The 20,841-nt window shown below is 40.8% G+C and overlaps 1 protein-coding gene across 3 annotated transcripts in view; it reads right to left on the minus strand.

Annotated features, from left to right (window-relative positions):
- The window catches only part of EOGT (EGF domain specific O-linked N-acetylglucosamine transferase), a 29,718-nt gene extending 14,702 nt beyond the window's left edge, over positions 1 to 15,016 (minus strand). Inside the window, exons 1-6 of one of the 3 annotated variants that reach the window (XM_060766391.2) lie at positions 14,876 to 15,016; positions 8,128 to 8,351; positions 6,798 to 6,898; positions 4,084 to 4,192; positions 3,883 to 3,977; positions 1,332 to 1,436 (exon numbers count right to left, since the gene is read on the minus strand). In XM_060766391.2, the coding sequence (XP_060622374.2) occupies positions 1,332 to 1,436; positions 3,883 to 3,977; positions 4,084 to 4,192; positions 6,798 to 6,898; positions 8,128 to 8,337 (620 nt within the window). In that variant the 5' untranslated portion in view covers positions 8,338 to 8,351; positions 14,876 to 15,016. Of the gene's footprint in view, positions 1 to 1,331; positions 1,437 to 3,882; positions 3,978 to 4,083; positions 4,193 to 6,797; positions 6,899 to 8,127; positions 8,355 to 13,828; positions 13,909 to 14,875 lie in introns of those variants that run through there. The other 2 variants (XM_060766389.2, XM_067463463.1) reach the window with 2 other exon arrangements.
- Between the last annotated feature and the right edge of the window lie 5,825 nt (positions 15,017 to 20,841).

The raw sequence follows: 20,841 nt of genomic DNA on the forward strand, positions 1-20,841 counted from the left end.
TTTAAATTTGCATATTTATCCAAAACAAGAGCAATAAAACTCTATACACATAAACAAATGCAATATTTCCTAACATCTATGCAGTGGTTGTACCTGACTAAGTCATTCCCTCTTCCCACCAATCCCATTATAGTGACTTCCCATCCTTTAGATTAGAGATAGTCATGTTCTTTCTTCCTATTACAAGGGATGAAGCTCTAAAGATTATTATTAGAAGAGCATCTTACCCTCATATACTTTTTACATACAGTATTTCTTTTATTGTGTCAGTTGGTTGTTTGTCATTTGCTCTTTGTTTGTTCATGAAACACATTCTTGAGTGCAATAAACAAAGTGTATGGTCGTTTGGATGCAGCCTACAGAAGGTGTAGGAACATTGCCTTTCTATACAGGTTTTGGCCTGCATCTCCAAAAACATTACTCTGCTAAGATAAGTGTGGATGAAGACCTTCACGTTTATTTTGTGCAGTGATTTGAAAGAAAGAAAAATTACAAGATTAAATACAGAGGGAATTTTTGTATAATGAGAGCTCTAACAAATTTTGGAAATTTGTTGGAAATCATGGGACATTTTGTCACATGAGGTGCTGCTGTAGAAAGGCCCCAAAATATTGGATTCAAATACATTTGATTCTAGAAGATATTGCTAAAGTTAAATTCCATGCATTACATACTGCATCCAAAGGTAAAGGTAAAGGTTCCCCTTGGCATTAAGTCTAGCCGAGTCCGACTCTGGGGGGGGGGGGGTGCTCATCTCCATTTCTAAGCTGAAGAGCAGGTATTGTCCATCGACACCTCCAAAGTATTGTGGCCGGCATGACTGCATAGTACCGTTACCTTCTCGAAGAAGTGGTACCTATTGATTTACTCACATGTGCATGTTTTCAATGCTGTTTTAATGTTTTACTGTAATATGTATTATGATGTTTTATTGATTGTATGTGATATTATGGTTGGAAACCAGTCTGAGTCCCTCAAGAGAGGTGAGAACGCCGGTATACGAAACTTTTAAATAAATAAATAATAATAAATAAATTCAAACTGCAAGGTAGGCAGGAGACTGCATCGAAATAACCACTTAATTTGTTTTTTGTAAAGAAAACCCAGATCTTATCAGGCGTCACAATACCACCACAATGGCTCACCCACCCCAAATTAACATCTTAGAATAACACTTCTCTCTAATAATATCCCAATGCTCTGTCATTTTTTTTCCTTCTATTTTCCCTTTGGAAAAAATAGTGAAGATTCTAATTGTGTCTTGGTGATAAAGTGTCCAATTTGTATAGTTCTGACAGCTAACATAGTGAGGTTACAGCTAAAAGTCTTACCAAGACTGCAGAGGGCTTTTCCTTTGCCCTTCAGCAAGGAAATTTTTAGTGTCCATATCACAATGACCTCCAATCTGACCCTTCTTGAAGAAGTCCTCATTAAATCTAAAGTGAATAAAGTGTACAATATAATTAAAGCAAGTTCAACTGAAATTTCAAACACAGTATGTTGTATTGACATTAGTACAATATATATCCAGACAATGGTGACAGGCATTAACAGAAGAATAGAATCATAAAGTTGGAGGAGATCATGTGTGCCATCCAGTCCAACCCCCTGCCGAGCAGCAGGAAAATCACATTCAAAGCACTCCTGACAGATGGCCATCCAGCCTCTGTTTAAAAGCCTCCAAAGAAGGAGCCTCCACCACACTCTGGGGCAGAGAGTTCCACTGCTGAACAGCTCTCACTGTCAGAAAGTTCTTTCTAATGTTCAGGTGAAATCTCCTTTCCTGTACTTTGAAGCCATTGTTCCGCGTCCTAGTCTCCAGGGCAGGAGAAATAGAATGCTTAAGCACACAGCAACAAAAAACTGCCTTCTACTTTGTATCTTTATTCAGATGTTAAGCTTATATGAGCTAATTCCCATGTAGTGCCACACAGGACTACAGTTCAAACCTATACTTCTTTTTGAGTAGGTCTCACTTACCACAGTAAAAATTATCACTCCCCGTGTCTGGAACTCCCTTCCCAAAGAAATAAAAATGTTCCCCACCCTCCTCTCCTTTAAAACACTTTTGAAAACACACTTATGCACTTTCGTGTATGGAGAGGAGGAGGACTAGCACATCTTAAACTAATTTCACTGAAACGCTGGCTAATTTACTCGCATCTTATGGCAGCTACGGTACATTTCAAATCAGAACTGATGTTAGACACACATGTTTTTTAGTGTAATTATGTTATATCAAAATATTTGTATTTTCCATTATTATTCTATTTTTATTTCTATTATCTCTTTAGTTGTAAGTTTATTGATGTGGTTTGGTATTACTTTGATTTGTGCATATTTGTTGACTACAGCATTTAATGTTTGCCTCTTTGTATGTAAACTGCTCTGAGTCCTCTTGGGGAGAGAGGACAGTCTATAAATAAAGTTATTATTATTATTATTATTATTATTATTATTATTATAATTATATTCCAATGCAAAGCGGATAATGTGGGATTTTATTCCACTGTGTGGAAGGGGCCTCTGAGAGTTGGCATGTACTTTAAAAGCTATTTTGTCCAATCTCATGAGTAGGCAATTCTTGAGAGATGTTTATAAACCTCTATAAACCTCTGTTTATAAACCTCTAAGGAAAGCCTAGCTTTTTCTGATTCCAGTTTATGGTGACCCTATCATAAGGTTTTCTAGATTATCCTTATTCAGGAGTTTGCCCATTGCCTTCCTCTGTATATAGCCTATAACTATATGCCAGTATTCTCTGGTAACTTCGCTTCTGGGTGCTAACCAGGTTGTAGTGCCTCAAAGTATCTGGTTTTCTACATTGACCATTTATTTGCTCCACAAGGAAGCTGAAAGACACTAAATAAATCTTACATAGTTAGCACTATATCATATATCTTATAATGTCTGTTATAACAGGCTGTGTTTTTTTTTCATTTTAGTTTGTTAAGTAATAATTCTTGTTTATATATTGGGTTGTTTAAAATTTGTTAGTATGGATATTTGTTGTTGTATTCGGGCATTGAATGTTTGGCTTTTATGTTTGGAATCTACCCTGAGTCCCTTCGGGGAGATAGAGAGGAATATAAATAATAATAATTATTATTATTATTGTTATTATTATTATTATAAGAAACATAGCCTAGATTAACATAAAACAATATAGAATTTTCTAGGGAGGAATAGTAATCTGTCAACCAACTTTCTAAAGTGCACAACACAGGAGATGCTGATATAAAGCCGACATATGAGGCTACTGCCCATCCCTGAAGAGTTGTTAAGAGTGATCTAAAGGGACAAGTGCTCTGACCTGCTAAAAGGAAGTTTCCTATGAGGCGCTGCAGCTCAAACCATATGATTCATGAGGTAAATAGGATTATCTGCTCCTCTGTGAAACAGTAACTGATCTCTTCTGATTCTTGAGCCTTCTTATAGATCCTTGATGGATAAAGTTCTTTTATTGAACAACTAGAGAAGCCAGCAACATGCTCCATTAAAAGATGATTCATAACCCATCATTATTAGATGGTTACTGCTGTGCAATCTTATGGCATTTATCTATTAATGATAATAGAGAGAGGGTGCGAAAGGATGACCCATAGGACTTCCAAGTGCATTAAATGGTCATATTAACACAGTTTGACACTATGTTAACAGCCATGGCTCAATCTTGGGAGTTATAGTTTGATGAGGCACCTGTACTTTTTAGCAGAGGAGGCTAAATACTTTGTAAAACTACAGCTCCCACAATTCCACATCACTGAGCCATAGCAGTTAAAGCAGTACCAAACTGCATTAATTCTACAGTGTAGATGCACCCTTCAATAAGACTAGTAAATATTCTTAAAAGAATATCTGGAATATAAACAAAGTACAGACCTCTCATGAGTTCTCTTTGGGCTTCTTAAATCAATATACAGATTAGTGGCTCTGCAATACTGAAGATAACGGGAACACTGAAGTGAAGAATCTCCCTATAAGAAAAGGGCAAAAGGCAATGGGAATAAACTTTTACAGAACTTGGATAAGATAGACTATCTTGCCAAAACCTAAATTTTACCAATACCAATAAGGTCTCACCACTGCCTTAGGCTTGCAGTAAGTCTTGACTTCATCCATCCTCTCTTTAACATAACCAAAGTCAGCCTGCTTCCAAAACACACGCTGGGCTTCTTCGATGGTAGATGCCCTGGCAAGTAGAAACAAGGCTCAAGAAACCGTTTGAGGAAACGCCAGCTTGAACTACAGCAGATCCCCAGGCTATTGGGTGGGTAAGATCCTACTCCAAAGCTTAATGCTATGAAGAAAGGAATGAAAAATGCTTCTTTCAAGCACTCTGTATAAACACCATCCACAAGAGGGCAGAAGGTTAAATCATCCCTGAGGTGCACAAGTAGAGTGCTCTGTATATGGCAAGAGAAACCGATTAATTTAGAAGTTAGGTTCACTTAAATATTGAAAGTACAATACATGATTCTTCTAAAAAAAATACTGTCCTGTGTCCACGACGTGTGGAGGGAGGGATGTAAACCTATGACTGGGATGAAAAAAAAATCAGTAAAAAGGGAAGAGTTTTACTGCTCTAGTCTTGGTCTTCATGTACAAAATGAAACTATAAAAATTCAAAGTATAATCAGCCTGAGGCTTCTGCATTCAACTGAATTTTGAGAGGTTTGGGTTTACTACAAGAGGGAAAGCCTATGGAGTAAAGTGGAGAGATGAACTTTAGCTACAATCTAAGAGACATTGAGAGTATTTTACTGATATCAGTCTCAGGCTCACCACTTATCTGTACTATTAACAGTGGGCTACATTTCAGGTTAGTATGAAGCAACCTTCCAACCTCCATAGACCCCCTTCCCCAACTTGCAATTTCTCTGTATATAAAAGTCAATGGGCATATGTATATTTGTTGGTTTACCCGCTTGTACCACAAAAGCTCCTACATGGCTTGATGGATCTCAACCAAACTTGCCACACATACCCTTCACTATTATCCAACGTAAAATAATTGAGGGGTTCGAATGAAAAGAACCAGCCTGTTCAGGCCCAGAGCTGAGGGAAAGAAAAGGATCAAGTGGATGGTCTTTGGCTAAGTGAAGTGGCCCTCTGTGATGTTACTGGGAAAGAAAAGGAGCGAAGTAGCTTTGCTGCTACTAGGTGAAATGTATTGGAGGGGAGGGGAGGGGAGGAGGAAGGGGAGGGAAAGGAAGGAAGGAAGGAAGGAAGGAAGGGAAAAAGAAGGGAAAGAAAGCGAGAAGACAGTATGGAAAGAAATAAAAAGGAGGAAAGGAAGAAGAGGGGAAAGGTATAAGGGGAGGAAAGAAAAGGAAGGGAAGGGAAGGGAAGGGAAGGGAAGAGAAGAGAAGAGAAGAGAAGAGAAGAGAAGAGAGAGAGGAAGGAAGGAAGGAAGGAAGGAAGGAAGGAAGGAAGGAAGAGGAATAGAGAAAGGGAAAGGGAAGGGAAATGGGAAGGGAAAGGGAGGAAGGAGAGAGGAAAGGTCTATGAGAGAAAGCAAGGGAAAAAGAAAAGTGAAAGGGAGAAAGGTATATTAGAGGAATGGGGGAAGGAAAGAACAAGCCCCAAAGAGAGCCTGCCCACCGTTGCCAGTGTTGTTATAGGGACCTTTTGGAGCAGGCCTTGTCAGAGCCGGAAAAGAGAGAAAGAAGGTGGCAAATGGTCCCAACAACACCCAGACAACTCGAGGTATAAATGCAATTAAAATAATTGCAATATTTCAGCATGTTGCAACTTAATAGTGATTTATCTTAACAGCTTGCCTGTCTCCATTAAAAATGGCTATCATAATCACTCTACAGAGAAGCCTATGCAGAAAGACCTTATTGAACATGGCCACTGCTGATCTGCTTCACTTCAAACATCCAAAATGGGTCCCTTATGTCACTGATGAACTTCATTCAGGCTGAAAAACAAGGTGAGTAAGAAGCCAAGTGGGAGATCTGCCTGTCCTTCTCCAGTTGGGGCAAAAAAGGGGCAATGAGGTGGTAATGCTTCTTACCTCTGCCTCTTCTTACTGCTTTTGCATTGGATACTCTTACTTGTTCCTTAGTTGTTGTACTCCTGCTTTTTCAGGCTGTTCACATTCTTTTTCCTCATTTAGATTCCTTTTTCTATCTGTATTTGTACAGATGTGCATATTTTCAGATCAGCAATGCATCTGAAAATGCATCTGTAATCCCTCAAATAAAGAGGTGCTCTCCTTCACTTTAACTCTTCTTAATATGTTCACTGTGTGCATTTTAAAAAGGAGAGGAAAATATTTTTTTGATACACGCCCCAAAGTTTTACTCTTGACTTATCTACAGACCAAAGCAAAATCCATAATTTTGGCTGCAGATATGTCCTTTACTTATACATGAGTTTGACTAATACACAAGCAAACACAGTAGATTTCAGTTTCAGTGTTACAAATGAATGAATGACTCAACATTTCTCCCACTGTTCCTCCAAGCAGCTGAGAACAGTGAGTATGGTTGTGTCTCCCCCACTCATTCACATCTCACAATGGCCCTGGGAAAGAGTTTGGCTGAACAATGCGAGCCTGAGAGCCCTATATGACCCAGGCAGCTTCATGGCTGAGTGGGAATGCCAACCACAGTTTCCCTAATCTCATTCCAACAACCCCTATGGCATACTAGTTCATCATAAGACTTACACAAAACATTTGGTACCTATCCAAACAAGAGAGGCATATTTTAATACATCAAACGTTGGGAGGGTTTAAGAAAAAGAAACCGCTATGCAATTATACTTCACACATTGCATATACTTGCCATCCTGCCTCAGCATAATCGCACACTGGATATCCAAACCTGTTTTCTGGCTTGCATGGTTTTTCATAACCCCAACAGGCTTTTGATTTCTTCAGGTATTTCTGTTAACAAAAAAATGTGACAGTATTACAGCAACTGAGAATTAACTTCCAAACGATATTTATTTATCCTTCTTGGATGTGTTGCTTGCAGTTATTTGTTTACATGATTTTTAAAAACTCTACTGCATTCATTTTTCAATCCAGAACTGCAAAGATGCATGAATATTTCCAGTTTTACACAAAAGCAGGCTGTGCGATTTAACCCTACATACAAGAAAATACATGTAAGGCAATTTGTAAATACTACTACAAAACTTTCTGCACAAGCAACTAGGTACTTTGAGTACAGTTTGTCAATTAGTCAGTGACAAAAATAATATCATTTCTCAATTTTTGGTTATTTCAAAGTCATTCTTTTTAAAAAAAACAGGATTACTTTGCAGTACAGAACAAATTACCATATTTACTCGAGTATAAGCCAACCCAAACTTAAGCTGAGGCACCCAATTTTACCACAAAAAAACTGGGAAAATGCATTGACTCAAGCATAAGCTGAGGGTGGGAAATGCAGCAGCTCCTGGTAAATTTCAAAATAATAGATATCAATAAAATTACATTAATTGAGGCATCATTAGGTTAAATGTTTTTTAATATTTACATAAAACTGTAATTTAAGATAAGACCCCAACTCTGATTAAACCATTATTCTAACCTTCTTCAGTGTAAATGTGCTTACATATCTTTCCAATAATAATAAAGAGAATAAAATAGTAAATGTAATAATAATAGAATAAAATAATAAATGTAAAAACAATAAATATGTAAAATAATAAATGTAAAAACAATAATAGAGAAAAACAATAAATTTAAACACTCAGCCAGCTGCGCCACAATACCGGTGTAGTAATAAATATAGTAAAATATAGTTCTGAGTCCCTCCGCGGCCATCCTGAGTCCCTCTGCAGAGGTCAAGAAGGACAGGGTATAAATGTTTTAAATAAATAATAACAAGTAGTCCTAAAAATATAGCAGGCTAGCATTTTACAAAGTGTAACACTCACTCTTTTAGCATTAAAGCTGAAAGTATTACAAAAGTATAAAAGCAAAAATGGTGTGGTTTTAAAGGTATTGCATTATTAGCAGAAAGGGAAAGACCCACTGCCCAATAATGGTGAACAGTACCAATCATGTAAGTTGTCATTTGGTTGGCAAAGAAACCAGTTACCACCAACTTCTAACCTCTTATGAAGAAAACAAGTACACGTTCTGTAAGGAAAAGGAGCACTCACTTTGTATGGGCAATTATGATCCTGCTTACAGGCTGCAACAAAGTGCTGGTTATTATGGAAAAAGTAGGGGATATGCTCTTCTGGCAAGTTAATGTTTCCATAGCTATAGAACTGCACTTGTGGAATACTGCTGCCATCTGTGAGGTTTTCATCTTTAATCTTGGCCCCGTTTTCCTGAAGTAGTAGTCCAAAGGCAAGCAGCATTAACATGGCACTAAGAAAACCTGCTGAGAAAAAAAATACAATAAAAATATTTAAGTATGACATAATTGCTATTCACTAGACTTTTTTTTTATTAAAACCATAAATATGATATTTATTTCTGAAAGCATGCAGAGCTGCTGGCCAAAAAAGTCTTTCCTCCTGGTACAAACATGTTATTGCTATCAGATATATTAAGCCAATGGGTGAAAAGAAGCTTGCTGTTTCCCAAGAGATGCCTGGGAACTGAAGTCAGGAAACTATGCAAGCTTCCCAAGAGATAGGCTTCCTCTGATCCTAAAAAAAGAATGGGAACCAAAATAAACAAAGAGCAGAAATTTCTAATCAGGTTACTGTGCTTCCTGTTTTGTAATGTATGTGAATTCTAGAAGATTGTGCCTTTGGTCTTCCAGGTGTTCTGGACTTTTGAAGCCCTGAAACTGGCTTGGTGAACATCCAGGAATTGTGGGACCGGAAATCTAAAGTATCTGGAGGACTAAAGTTGGGGACTACTGATTCCAATGTGAGAGGTGCTCAATCTCCATTAAGATAGTCTCGAAGTGGGAGAGGGAAGCAGTTCTAATTAAAATGCCCACACTTTTGAAATAACTTTCATAGATAAAACTCCATGGGCCTATAAAGACAGACTAAGCAAACGTGATTTATCCAAGTCCACTCAGTGTGTTTCCAAGGCTGGAAGATTCAAACTTTGGTCTCCAGAGTCCAAGGCTAACACTCAAACTACTACACCAGGCTGGATCTCTCCTATATATGTTCATACACATTATCTCCACCCATTATTTCTAGACTTTTGAAGTAATACGATCTTTCTTCTGTCAGTCGTAACACAGATCGAGTTAGTTCACCAACTGCACCTGTTCTTGGAGAAGTCAGATATGGCCATGGTGGTACATGCCTTAGTTACATCCCAGCTGGAAGACAGGTGGACAAATATCAGAGTGCTGGAAGAAGCAAAGACTGCCAGGATCAAGGCGATGGTCCTATGCCATCAACTCTCTTGGGAAGACAGGTGGACAAATGTCAGCATGCTGGAAGAAACAAATACCACCAGCACTGAAGCCATCAACACCACTGGACTGGCCATGTCCGAATGTCCAATCATCATCTCCCAAAGCAGTTACTATACTCCCAACTCAAGAATGAGAAATGTAATGTTGGTGGACAGGAAAAGAGATTTAAAGATGGGCTTAAAGCGAACCTTAAAAACTATGGCATAGACTGAGAAGTGGGAAGCCCTGGTCCTTAAGTGCTCTAACTGTGGAGGTCAGCTGTGACCAACAGTGCTGCAGAATTCAAAGAGGCACAAATGGAGGGCAAAAGGGAGAAACATACCAAGAGGAAGGTGCATCAAGCCAACCCTGACCGGGACTGCCTTCCACCTGGAAACCAATGCCCTCACTGCGGGAGAACATGTGGATCAAGAATAAGGCTCCACAGCCACCTATGTATCCACCGCCAAGACACTACAGCACATCCCAGTTGGACTACTGTAATGTGCTCTACCTAGGGCAGCCTTTGAAAAGTGCTTTGAAACTTGTTGGTCCAAAGAGCAACAGCCAGAATGCTAACTGGGCCTGGCTACAGGGAGCATACAACTCCTCTGTTGTAATGGCTCCACTAGCTGCCAACACATTTCTGAGCACAATGGCTCTGGTCCAGGTTATTTGAAGAACCGTATCTCTTTCTATGAACCTGGAAGGCATCTACGATCTACTGGAGAGGGCCTTCTCTCAGTCCCACCATCCGCTCATGTGCACTTGGAAGGAACAAGAGATGAGGGCTTTTTGGTGGCTGCTCCCAGGCTGTGGAACTCCCTCCCAAGAGAGACCAGGATGGTCCCATCCCTGCTGGCCTTCCGCAAGCAGGTCAAGACCTTTTTATATCTAGAGGCATTTGGCGAAGGAGCAGGCTTTGGGGAGGCTGGGCGGGATTGGTGGAATGTGAGTTTTAAAGACACTTTTAGTGTATTTACTGTATTTTAATTCTGTTTTTACCACACTGCTATCTAATTGGTATTTAACTTTTGTATTGCACCTTTTAAACTTGTTTAGTGTGGAGTGTGAGCTGCCTTGAGTTCCCATGGCGGGTATAAATAAAGATGATGATGATGAGCAGCAGCAGCAGCTCTGGTTCTTCAAAGCCATCCAAGTACAAAAAAATCACTATTTTTGTAGCAATAAATTTCACAGTTTTACATTTTGAAGGCAGTTATGCACCATGGGAAGAAAGCAAATCAGCAGAAACTCTTCTTCTCCCATAACACAAGAACCCAGAATCACCCCTCAAAAATATTCTAGAAAAAAAATTCTCCTAAAATCTGAAGATTTAAAAACGGGGTGTGCCTTACATTCGATGATGCCTTAGATTCAGTGAAATATGGTACAAGAAATACAAGAAAACCATTGGGTAGCTACTACATTCCTGGCTGAACAACTCGGTAGCTGATTTTTCAATTGTTAACATTTACTTGTTGAGTCTTATTTTCTAACTTGAAAAAGAGGAAGGTTTGGCTGTCTAGAAAGATGCTAACTCTTACATGAACATCACTTTCACTTGTGCTGACATTTTACCCTGGGATTCATCCTCATGCTCAGTAAGCTGGGGACTTTCACAAGGTTGTCCTCCTTACCTTCCTCCAAGGGCTCCTAGAATCATAGAGTTGGAAGAGACCTCATGGGCCATCCAGTCCAACCCCCTGCCAAGAAGCAGGAATATTGCATTCAAAGCACCCCTGACAGATGGCCATCCAGCCTCTGTTTAAAAGCTTTCAAAGAAGGAGCCTCCTAGTTTTGACACAACAATCACGAAATATATTCTGAACAAAAACAGATAACTGCTCCTTCTTTAGCTTATTGGAGGGCAATCTATAGCCTTTCACATCTTGCTGGCCCTCAGGTCCATTAGTCCCTACCAACTGCTAGCCTGGCTAGGAGCAATGATAAGCTGTAGTCCATCAGTATCTGAAAGGTCACTGCCAGAGTCAAAATCTCCATCTAGGACAGTGGTTCTCAACCTGTGAGTCCCTAGAGGTTTTGGCCATCAACTCCCAGAAATCCTAACAGCTGTTAAAATGGTTGGGATTTCTAGGAGTTGTAGGCCAAAACACCTGGGGACCAACAGGTTGAGAACCACTGATCTAGAATTATTGTGCAAAATTTAGAACAAGAGTGAAAAAGGCATATCTCTACCAATTGTGGAAATAAAATTCTAACCAACCCAAATTCTCACCATTGTCAATGGAGAAAAAAAGTTGAGTGACACAGTCCAATAATATGGGTCACATATTATCCATCACCCGTAAGTGGAGATTTGCAAGTTCTACAGCTCAGGACTCTTTATTGCTGCTTATGATGTTTGGAACAATTCCCCAGAGTTCCTATGTGGTACCACCACATTTGCTTGACTATGTTTGTTTCCATAACTCCCTCTTCCTATCCCAGCATATCCATGAAGTCTCTGGCGCAATCCCCTGGTTCTCATGCCCTGTTACAGTGTCACATATTTTTCTTATTTTGGCTGGTGGGAAGGCTAATGACAGACTGTTAGCTGATTCTTTAGGAACCAAGTTAAGTTTCTATATGGAAGGCTAGCTGAAAATCCTTAGTGAGTCATAATCAAGCAATAAATAGTAATAAGATGTCACAGAGGAAGGGAGATGTCACTGAGATGTTGGCACCTGAGGCAAGAAATTGGGTCTCCAAAGCCTTATCCTACTTTGTAGATTAACCTCATAACCGTTATTGTTCTTTATAAGCTCTACTTAATCCCACATAGGAAATATGGTAATGCCATACACAGAGGGCATGCATTTACTTTAATCTTTTCATTAATTAACTTTGTCAAACCAAGAACCTCTGTTGTCACCAAAAAGGGGGCCATCTGCTCACTTGACAGATATTTTGTTGCAGAAATCGCATAGAACTAGAACAACAATGCAAATATTTCACAAGAATTGCAGACAATGTTTCCATGGTTTTTATGTGCAGCATATTCAGATAGAACATTTAGGCCACACCATACACACCATATCCCCCTTCCCCCCCCCAAAAAGCTGACAAAGAAAATAAAATAAGGTAATCAAATTTCTTTTCCGCATTTGCAGCCAACTCTATAAGAGTTTTGTTTGTTTTCTGTCCTGCTCAATCCAATGAAGCCGTTTTGAGTCTCCTTTGTGGAAACAGAAGAAGAAGGAAGGAGGAGGAGAAAGAAGAAGAAAGAAGCAGAAGGAAAGAAGCATCATTTCAGGATGTCAACATACTGAAATGGTGGAAGTAAATGCAGGTGTTTGGTATAGTAGGGCAAGCTTGTTTTCTGCAGCCCTGGAGACTAGGACACAAAGCAATGGATTTAAACGGCAGAAAAAGAGATTCCACTTAAACATTAGGAAGAACTTCCTGACTGTAAGAGCTGTTTGGAAGTGGAAATGCTGCACTGGAATGTGTCAGGGTCTCCTCCTCTGGAGGTATTTAAGCAGAGGCTTTAACACCTCTGTCGGGGGTGTTTTGATTGGATGTTCCTGTAGTACAGAAGGGGGTTGGACTGGATGACCCTTGGGGTCTCTTCCAACTCTAGGAGTCCAAGTCACATCTCCACTGAATGAGGCTGGAGCCCTTTGCACCTGCACTACTGAATTGATGTATCTTAACACCCCTTAAATTGCAATGACTCAATGGTATGGAATTCTGGTGTAGGGGCAATGACTCACCAGTGCTCCAGATGAACTCTGCACAAGCTCTGGAGCCTCCAAAGGTGCATGGAAATGGGCCATAAGTTGGATTCTTATTACAAAGGCTTTTATTGCAAGCCTAGCAATAAGGACAAAATGCATACAGAAGTGCATTAAAAGACTTTGTCGCAACTTGAAATGGGCCTGTTCCAGAGGCTCTTGAGCACGTTATTTATTTTATAGAATCATAGAGTTGGAAGAGACTTCATGGGCCATCCAGTCCAACCCCCTGCCAAGAAGCAGGAATATTGCAATTCAAGGCACCCCTGACAGATGGCCATCCAGCCTCTGTTTAAAAGCTTCCAAAGAAGGAGCCTCCACCACATTCCAGGGCAGAGAGTTCCACTGCTGAATGGCTCTCACAGTCAGGAAGTTCTTCCTCATGTTCAGATGGAATCTCATTCTTGTACTTGGAAGCCATTGCTCCACGTCCTTGTCTCCAGGGAAGCAAAAAACAAGCTCCCAATATTTCTATCCCATCCTTCTCAACCCCCCGAGGGGGGACTCAGGGCAGCTTACAAACCGGCCACAATTCAAAGCCTCAGTATAATACAACTATAAACACAAATAGCAACACTGTAAAACAGTAAATAAAACATTAACTTAAAAACACGTTAAAAATATTGTCATCAACCATATAGCCAATTTCAGTCGGTTCAACATCCAAGGTGCTGTCATGCTTGCTGTCCAAAGGCCTGGCCCCAGAGCCATGATTTGACCTTCTTCCTAAAAGAAAGGAGGGAAGACGCTGACCTGATCTCGCTGGGGAGCAAGTTCCACAGGTGTGGGGCCACCGCCAAGAAGGTCCTGTCCCTCATCCCCACCAAGCGCACTTGCGAAGCTGACGGGACCGAGAGCCTCCCCGGACGATCTTAAGCTACAAGGCGGGACATAGAGGGAGATACATTTGGACAGGTAAGCTGGGCCAGAACTGTATAGGGTTTTATAGGCCAAGACAAGCACTTTGGATTGTGCTCGGAAGTGGACTGGCAGCCAGTGGAGCTGGCACAAAATAGGGATGGTGTGCTCCAGGTATTTTGGACTTCAACTCCCACCATTCCTCACAGCCTTCCTTTTCCCCCTCAGCTGCTTAAGAATAATAGAATATTGAGGCTGCCCAATCAGAAACCATATGCAAATTAGTAGGTCGCGCTAGCTCATGCATGGGCAAACTTGGGCCCTCCAGGTGTTTGGGACTTCAACTCTCACCATTCCTAACATTCTCAGGACATCTTCTTTTCCTGCTCAGCCACTTAAAAACGTTAGAATGTTGAGACTGACCAATCCGAAACCATATGCAAATTAGTAGGTCGAGATCGTTCATGCATGGGCCAACTTGGGCCCTCTCTCCAGGTGTTTTGGACTTCAACTCCCACCATTCCTAACAACTTGGGCCCTCTCTCCAGGTGTTTTGGACTTCAACTCCCACCATTCCTAACAGCTGTTAGGAATGGTGAGAGTTGAAGCCCAAAACACCTGGAGAGAGGGCCCAAGTTGGCCCATGCCTGAGCTATACTATAGCAGGAACGCAGGCTGGCACCCCACTATGGCTCAAGGCTATGGACTCATGGGAGTTGTAGTTCGGTGGGTGAGTCACAAGCGCTCTTGGGCAGAGGAGGCGAAAGACCTTGCAAAACGACAACTCCTAGGCTTCCTTTTGCAGCCAGCCACAGCAGTGGCAAGTGGCATCAGAATGCATATTCTTTGAACGGTGTAGTTTTGCTGCAAAGGAGGCAATACAAGAGAGAGAGAAAGAGAGAGAGAGAGAGAGAGAGAGAGACCCGGCCCTTGTTGCAGTACCTCCAAGGAAGCGGACCTGCCGGCGACGTCCCGCCGAAGGGAAGGGAAGTGGAGCCCAGCGAATGGGCGCTTGAGGCCAAGGCGCGCGAGGCAGAAGCAGCAGCAGCAGCCCCAGCAGAAGCTCCTCCTCCTCTTCATTGGCCGGAGTTCCCTTTTGCCTTTGGCGAAGGGACAGCGAGGAGGAGGAGGAGGAGGAGGAGCCGAGGGAGGGGCCAGGCTTCCGGAAAAGCACGAGGCCGAAGCACTTCGGAGCGGGTCCTGGCTTGGGAGAGGAGGACAACCCCACCCAACCTCTCTCCCATAGCCTTCCCCCTCGGGTGGGAAAGGAGCCAGGCAGCCCAGGTGTCGCATCAATGAATTGCATCTCGACACCGCTTGATGAACTGCCAGGGCTTATTTATTTATTTATTTATTCACAGCTTTTATATTCCGCCTTTCTCACCCCGCAGGGGACTCAGGGCGGATTACAGTGTACACATATATGGCAAACATTCAATGCCAGGGGAGCTGTTGCTTTCATTGTCCATCTGCGACGCTGATGAAGCACTTCCGCATTCCCCGCATGCTTCCCCGCTGGAATGCTTTGCTGGAGTCTTCTTTATGGCCCCATAAATCAGTTAATTTAGCCTCCCCACACTTTAAGGTGGTACCTAATTTTCCTACTGGACCGATGCAACTGCCTTTCGGGTTGCAAAGGTTGACAACAGGCTACACACAATTGGTTGGAAACCCACTCCAACAAAGGCTGGCTTCGAACTCATGACCTTTTGGTCAGAGTGATCTTAATGCAGCTGACACTCAGCTGGCTGCGCCACAATCCCGGCTTCTAAGGGTCGGGGTTGGGTCAGGCCTTGAGCCATGCTTGCTTAGGCAATCTCTTGTTGTCTGAGTAAGATTGTCCTCCAAGTCCTGGTGGTGGGTCCGTAGGTGACTGTGGAGCCCTATTCTTGACCTGCATGTTCTCCCGCAGTGAGGGCAGGTGGAAGGCAGTCCCGGTCAGGGTTGGCTTGACATGCCTTCCTCTTGGCACGTTTCTCTCTTTCGTCCTCTATTTGTGCCTCTTCAAATTCCACAGCACTGCTGGTCACAGTTGACCTCTAACTGGAGCACTCAAGGGCCAGGGCTTCCCAGTTGTCAGTGTCTATGCCAGAGTTTTTAAGGTTGGATTTGAGTCCGTCTTTAAATCTCTTTTCCTGTCCTCCAACACTCCATTTTCCGTTCAGAGTAGATTTGGGAGACGGCTTTGGTAGACGGTGATCAGGTATTCGGACAACGTGGCCGGTCCAGCGGAGTTGATGGCGGAGGACCATTGCTTCAATGCTGGTTGTCTTTGCTTCTTCCAGCACACTGACGTTTGTCAGCTTGTCTTCCCAAGAGATTTAAAGAATTTTCCAGAGGCAGCACTGATGGAATCGTTCCAGGAGTTGCATGTGACATTTGTGGACAGTCTATGTCTCGCAGACGTAAAGCAGGGTTGGGAGGACAATAGCTTTATGAACAAGCCCCTACGGATGTCCTGGACCTCAAACACTGCGTGTTTCATTCGGAAAAATGCTGCATTCGCAGAGCTCAGGCAGTGTTGAATTTCAGTGTCAAAGCTGACTTTTGTGCATTGCTGGGGGTTCTGGGGACGGTTCCAAACACCAAAAGCAGCAAGAAAAAGAGTGCTGAGCTGCAGAGCCTGCACATCTCTGTTTCCTACAGGTGATGGAGATTGTGTGACCCAGATTATTGAACTGCATCACTCGACTTTCTTCTCCATTGAATTTGGGTTGATTCGATTTTTATTTCCACAACCGGGAGTTTTGGAAAGTGGTATTCATAACCATTTGGAGATCATAACCTTTTTGGAACCACATGACCTTTCAGGACCCTTCCACACAGCTGAATAAAACCCCACATTTTCTGCTTTGAACTGGAATATATGGTAGTGTGAACTCAGATAAACCACTTCAAAGCAGATATTGTGGATTTTCTACCTTGATATTCTGGAGGCCCTTCCACACTGCCGTATATCCCAGAATATTAAGGCAGGAAATCCTACAATATCTGCTTTGAACTGAACTGGGTTATCTGAATCCACACTCAGATAATGTGGGATTTCCTGCCTTGATATTCTGGGATATAGGGCTATATGGAAAGGCCCTGAGTCTACACTGCCATTTATTCCAGTTCAAAGCAGAAAATGTGGGAATTTATTCAGCTGTGTGGAAGGGGCCCTAGTTAGACTTCACAAATGTGCCACCTTGACTCTAAATTGCTCACGGGCTTTATCGTTTTATTCTAAGTTCTATCAATTCTATCTTTAGTGCATTTGCAATTAAAATAAAAAGCCTGTTTAAAAATATACTTGTTTTAATGAATCAGAGAAAAGGGACAAGTGTCATGGTTTGGTTAATATGGTATATCTATCCTAGTCATATTTCACCTGCTCATGCTCAGCATTATTTTTAAATTTTAATTATTACATTTGGCCCAGCCATAGGTTTTAAACATTGTTGCATTACTGTTAATGTTTATTGCTTATTTTCTGAGTTTTATTTTTATTATTCTGTATTACTTGTTATTGTTTTTATTATTGATGTATTGTGGGCTCGGCCTCATGTAAACTGCACCGAGTCCCTTGGGGAGATGGTAGTGGGGTATAGTTATTATTATTATTATTATTATTATATTCATTATCACAACTAACAGAAATTATATGTGCATCCTTCCTAAATAATGCAATACATTTTTTTGTGATGTAGAAAATCTTACAGGGCATAGTTAAGGTCATATCAACTACACTTTTTTCTGTTTCTGTGAGCACAGGAAAGTGTCTCATTTGTGCCTCAGTAAGAAATGTAATCAAGCCAAACATATTATTCTGTTTCCTCTTGAGTTTTAAATTCATTTCCTTTTATGTGCCAGCTCGGAGTTATAATCATTAAGCAACTTGCATAAAAAATGATATCAGGATACCAAAAGAGAACAGTCTTGCCAACGTCAAGAGTATGTAGTACATTTTGTTACTAGTATCGTAACAGTAAACAAAGTGGCAGCATTGTTGACATACACAGCAGTGTTTACATAAACAGCTCCCTAAGTTACCAAATTAACACTTTTATAAAAAGAAAATTTCAGATATTTTAGATTGTTGTAGGGATTCCTACAATAGCTTCCATGGGTTGGTGGCTTATTAATGACTTAGGTGAAGGGTTAGAAGGCACGATCAACAAGTTTGCAAATAACACCAAATTGGGAGGGATAGCTAATACTCCAGAAGACAGGATCAAAATTCAAAATGATTTTAACAAAATCATTTCAATAGTTTGTATGCAATGCAATGCTGTAATGTGTTTAAAGGCAGGTTTCAAACACCTACCTTAAATATTCTTCACTGGCAAAGGTACAACACTTTGACATTTCTAAAGAAAATAATTCTTTGTACAATGCAAGTAAGGAAATGGCATTCTACAAAGGAATCTCCTTTTTCTTGCTCTATCAGCTTTTACATTAACAGTATGATGTCTTCTCATCCAGTGAGGCAATTATTTCAATTTTTTAATCTACATGAAATCTTTTGACAGCTTTTTTCATGTCAGGTGCGACTTATGCAACTGCAAGTAGTTTGTGGTGTGAGAGAATTGGCTGTCTGCAGAGACGTTGCCCAGAGGATGCCCAGATGTTTGACCATCCTTGTGGAAGGCTTCTCTCATGTCCACACAAAGGGAGCTGGAGCTGACAGAGGAAGCTCAACCTGGTCTCCCTGGATTCAAACTGATCTATCGATCAGCTAGGAGACATCCAGAAGTGACCACACTGTTCACAAAAACATAATAGGAGTCCTGAGAAAAGAAATCATACCTCAACAGCTAGTGCTTTTAAAAATTGCACAGTAAATTAAACTCATAGATAGTACCTGCCAATATCTCTGATTGTGAGACATGAGGAAATAGATAAAGGGATGGCTGCAAAGAACCTGGAAAGTCGAACTACCAACATTATATAGCAAAGCATGGCTTGTCATTGAGTCAAAATCTAATAAATATTTGCATTTAAAACCAGTGAAGAAACTGTGTGCGTGCCAAGTGTATGTAAAGTGTCTTGTGTAAAAGCTGCAAAATTCAAAGCCTGGATAAAACATGTAAGGCTTTTTATTCTTAATGTGTACATATAAATTCCAGTTACCCACTGTGCCTGGGATCCTGTTAGTTGCTCCCATTAAACCAACTGTTGAGTGGTACATCACCATATAGGTAAATCTATTTGATTCTGCAGACCCACGCTAAAATCTGGAGCTGTTTGTTGTTGAAGAGTAGAGAATGTTTGTTATGAACAGAATTATAAATTCCAAAATTAAACTAATATGCATTTCTTTGTGAAGAAAGTTCTGATTTGAATCAGCTGCATTCAGTTTTGAACTTCAGTTTGGTTTTTACAATGTGTAGTGTCTTCTTAGAACAGGGGTTCCCAACCTGTGGTCCGTGGGTCACTAGTGGTCCACAACAACTGAAATATGGTCCATGGCCTAACCATTACTATACTGTTGCAATGAGAGTGACTGGTCTTGTGAAACCATCTTATAGAGCTAAGGCAACGAGGATGTTGGGAGGGGAGAGGCTGACTACCCACGATAGGTGTGACAAAACGCCTCCTGACTGCTGCTGTTGCTCCTCCTCCTCCTCCCTCCCCCTGAGCAGGGCTGTTCCATGTGGCATCGAGGGCGCCTTGGTGTCTTAGTTTTTTGGCCTGTTCCTGAGGTTATTTGGGATACTGATTCAGAAAATTGCATTGGATAGACCACATCAGCTGTAGATTATTAAATGTGGTTTTCTGAGGGAGAGCAGATGGTGACTAATTGATGGCATATGTTCTGTATCAGAAACTAGAGCTGATGTGGTCTATCCAGTGCAATTTTCTGAATTAGCACCCCCAAATAATCAAACTGACTCTAAAGTTGACCAAAAACTGAATTTGTAACCTTTTAGGTACTAATGTTAGAGAGTGGTAAAAAAAAAAAAAGGTTGGGAACCACAGTCTTAGAAGATAAAAGTAAGTTCTATTGTCTCCTGTCATTGTTTCCTCCTGCTGTCAAAGAACTGCTAATGCAGAATTTTTGAAACTAAAGAATTTGAGGAAATTTTATGAGTACAATGGAATGTAGTATTTTGTCAGCAAGATGGCTGCATGGTAGAGAATATACAGATTTTTTTTACCATTTGCCACATACATGTATTATGGCCATCCTCCGTATATATACTTTCTGTATTAAAAGTGTCACCAAAACCAGGAAAAACTAGCATTTTCAGGGAGAATCCAACTAACAAGAAATCTATGCTAGAAATGTGCTCCCTGACACCTTTCTCAGGAAGCTGTCTTTTAAAAAAGTTAACAACTCTCTTTCAGATCTTATTTCATACTGCTCTCATAGTGAAATAGGAGAGTTTCTATGAGTTCACTGACTTCTTCCTCATTATAAGTAAATGGATGATATAAAATTCACTTCACTAAATCAAAACTTGATTTCTATACATCAGTTCAACAAGATCAGCTCAACAGAAGTGCATCTTGTGTATTAACACTGAAGATTTTACAGTGAATTAGCTATCAAGTCAAATGTTAAACTTCTTCAAACATGTTGGAAGTGTAATATTTATCTCTGTATGTGTCACAACTTCATATTGAAATATCACTAACAAAACTTCCAATTTCCAAAGAATTTTAAAAAACATTTTTTAAAGATAGGGCAGAACAGAAACAATGGTCTCATAACAAAAATTTGCTTAAGGAAAAGGTCTTCACAACCACCTAAATGTTTGGCAAGAAACAACAATAAACTGAAGAAAGAACAATACTTTGAACATGTTCCTTTTGCAAAAGTGACTTTTTTTGACTTGGTTAGAATAAATAGCTGGAAAGGCAACTGAAGGTACTATTTCTCACTTGTTCTAGGAAATCTTTTTTAACAAGCATTTTCAAACTAC

The sequence above is a fragment of the Anolis sagrei genome, chromosome 2, assembly GCF_037176765.1.
Source record: "Anolis sagrei isolate rAnoSag1 chromosome 2, rAnoSag1.mat, whole genome shotgun sequence".
Lineage (NCBI taxonomy): Eukaryota > Metazoa > Chordata > Lepidosauria > Squamata > Dactyloidae > Anolis > Anolis sagrei.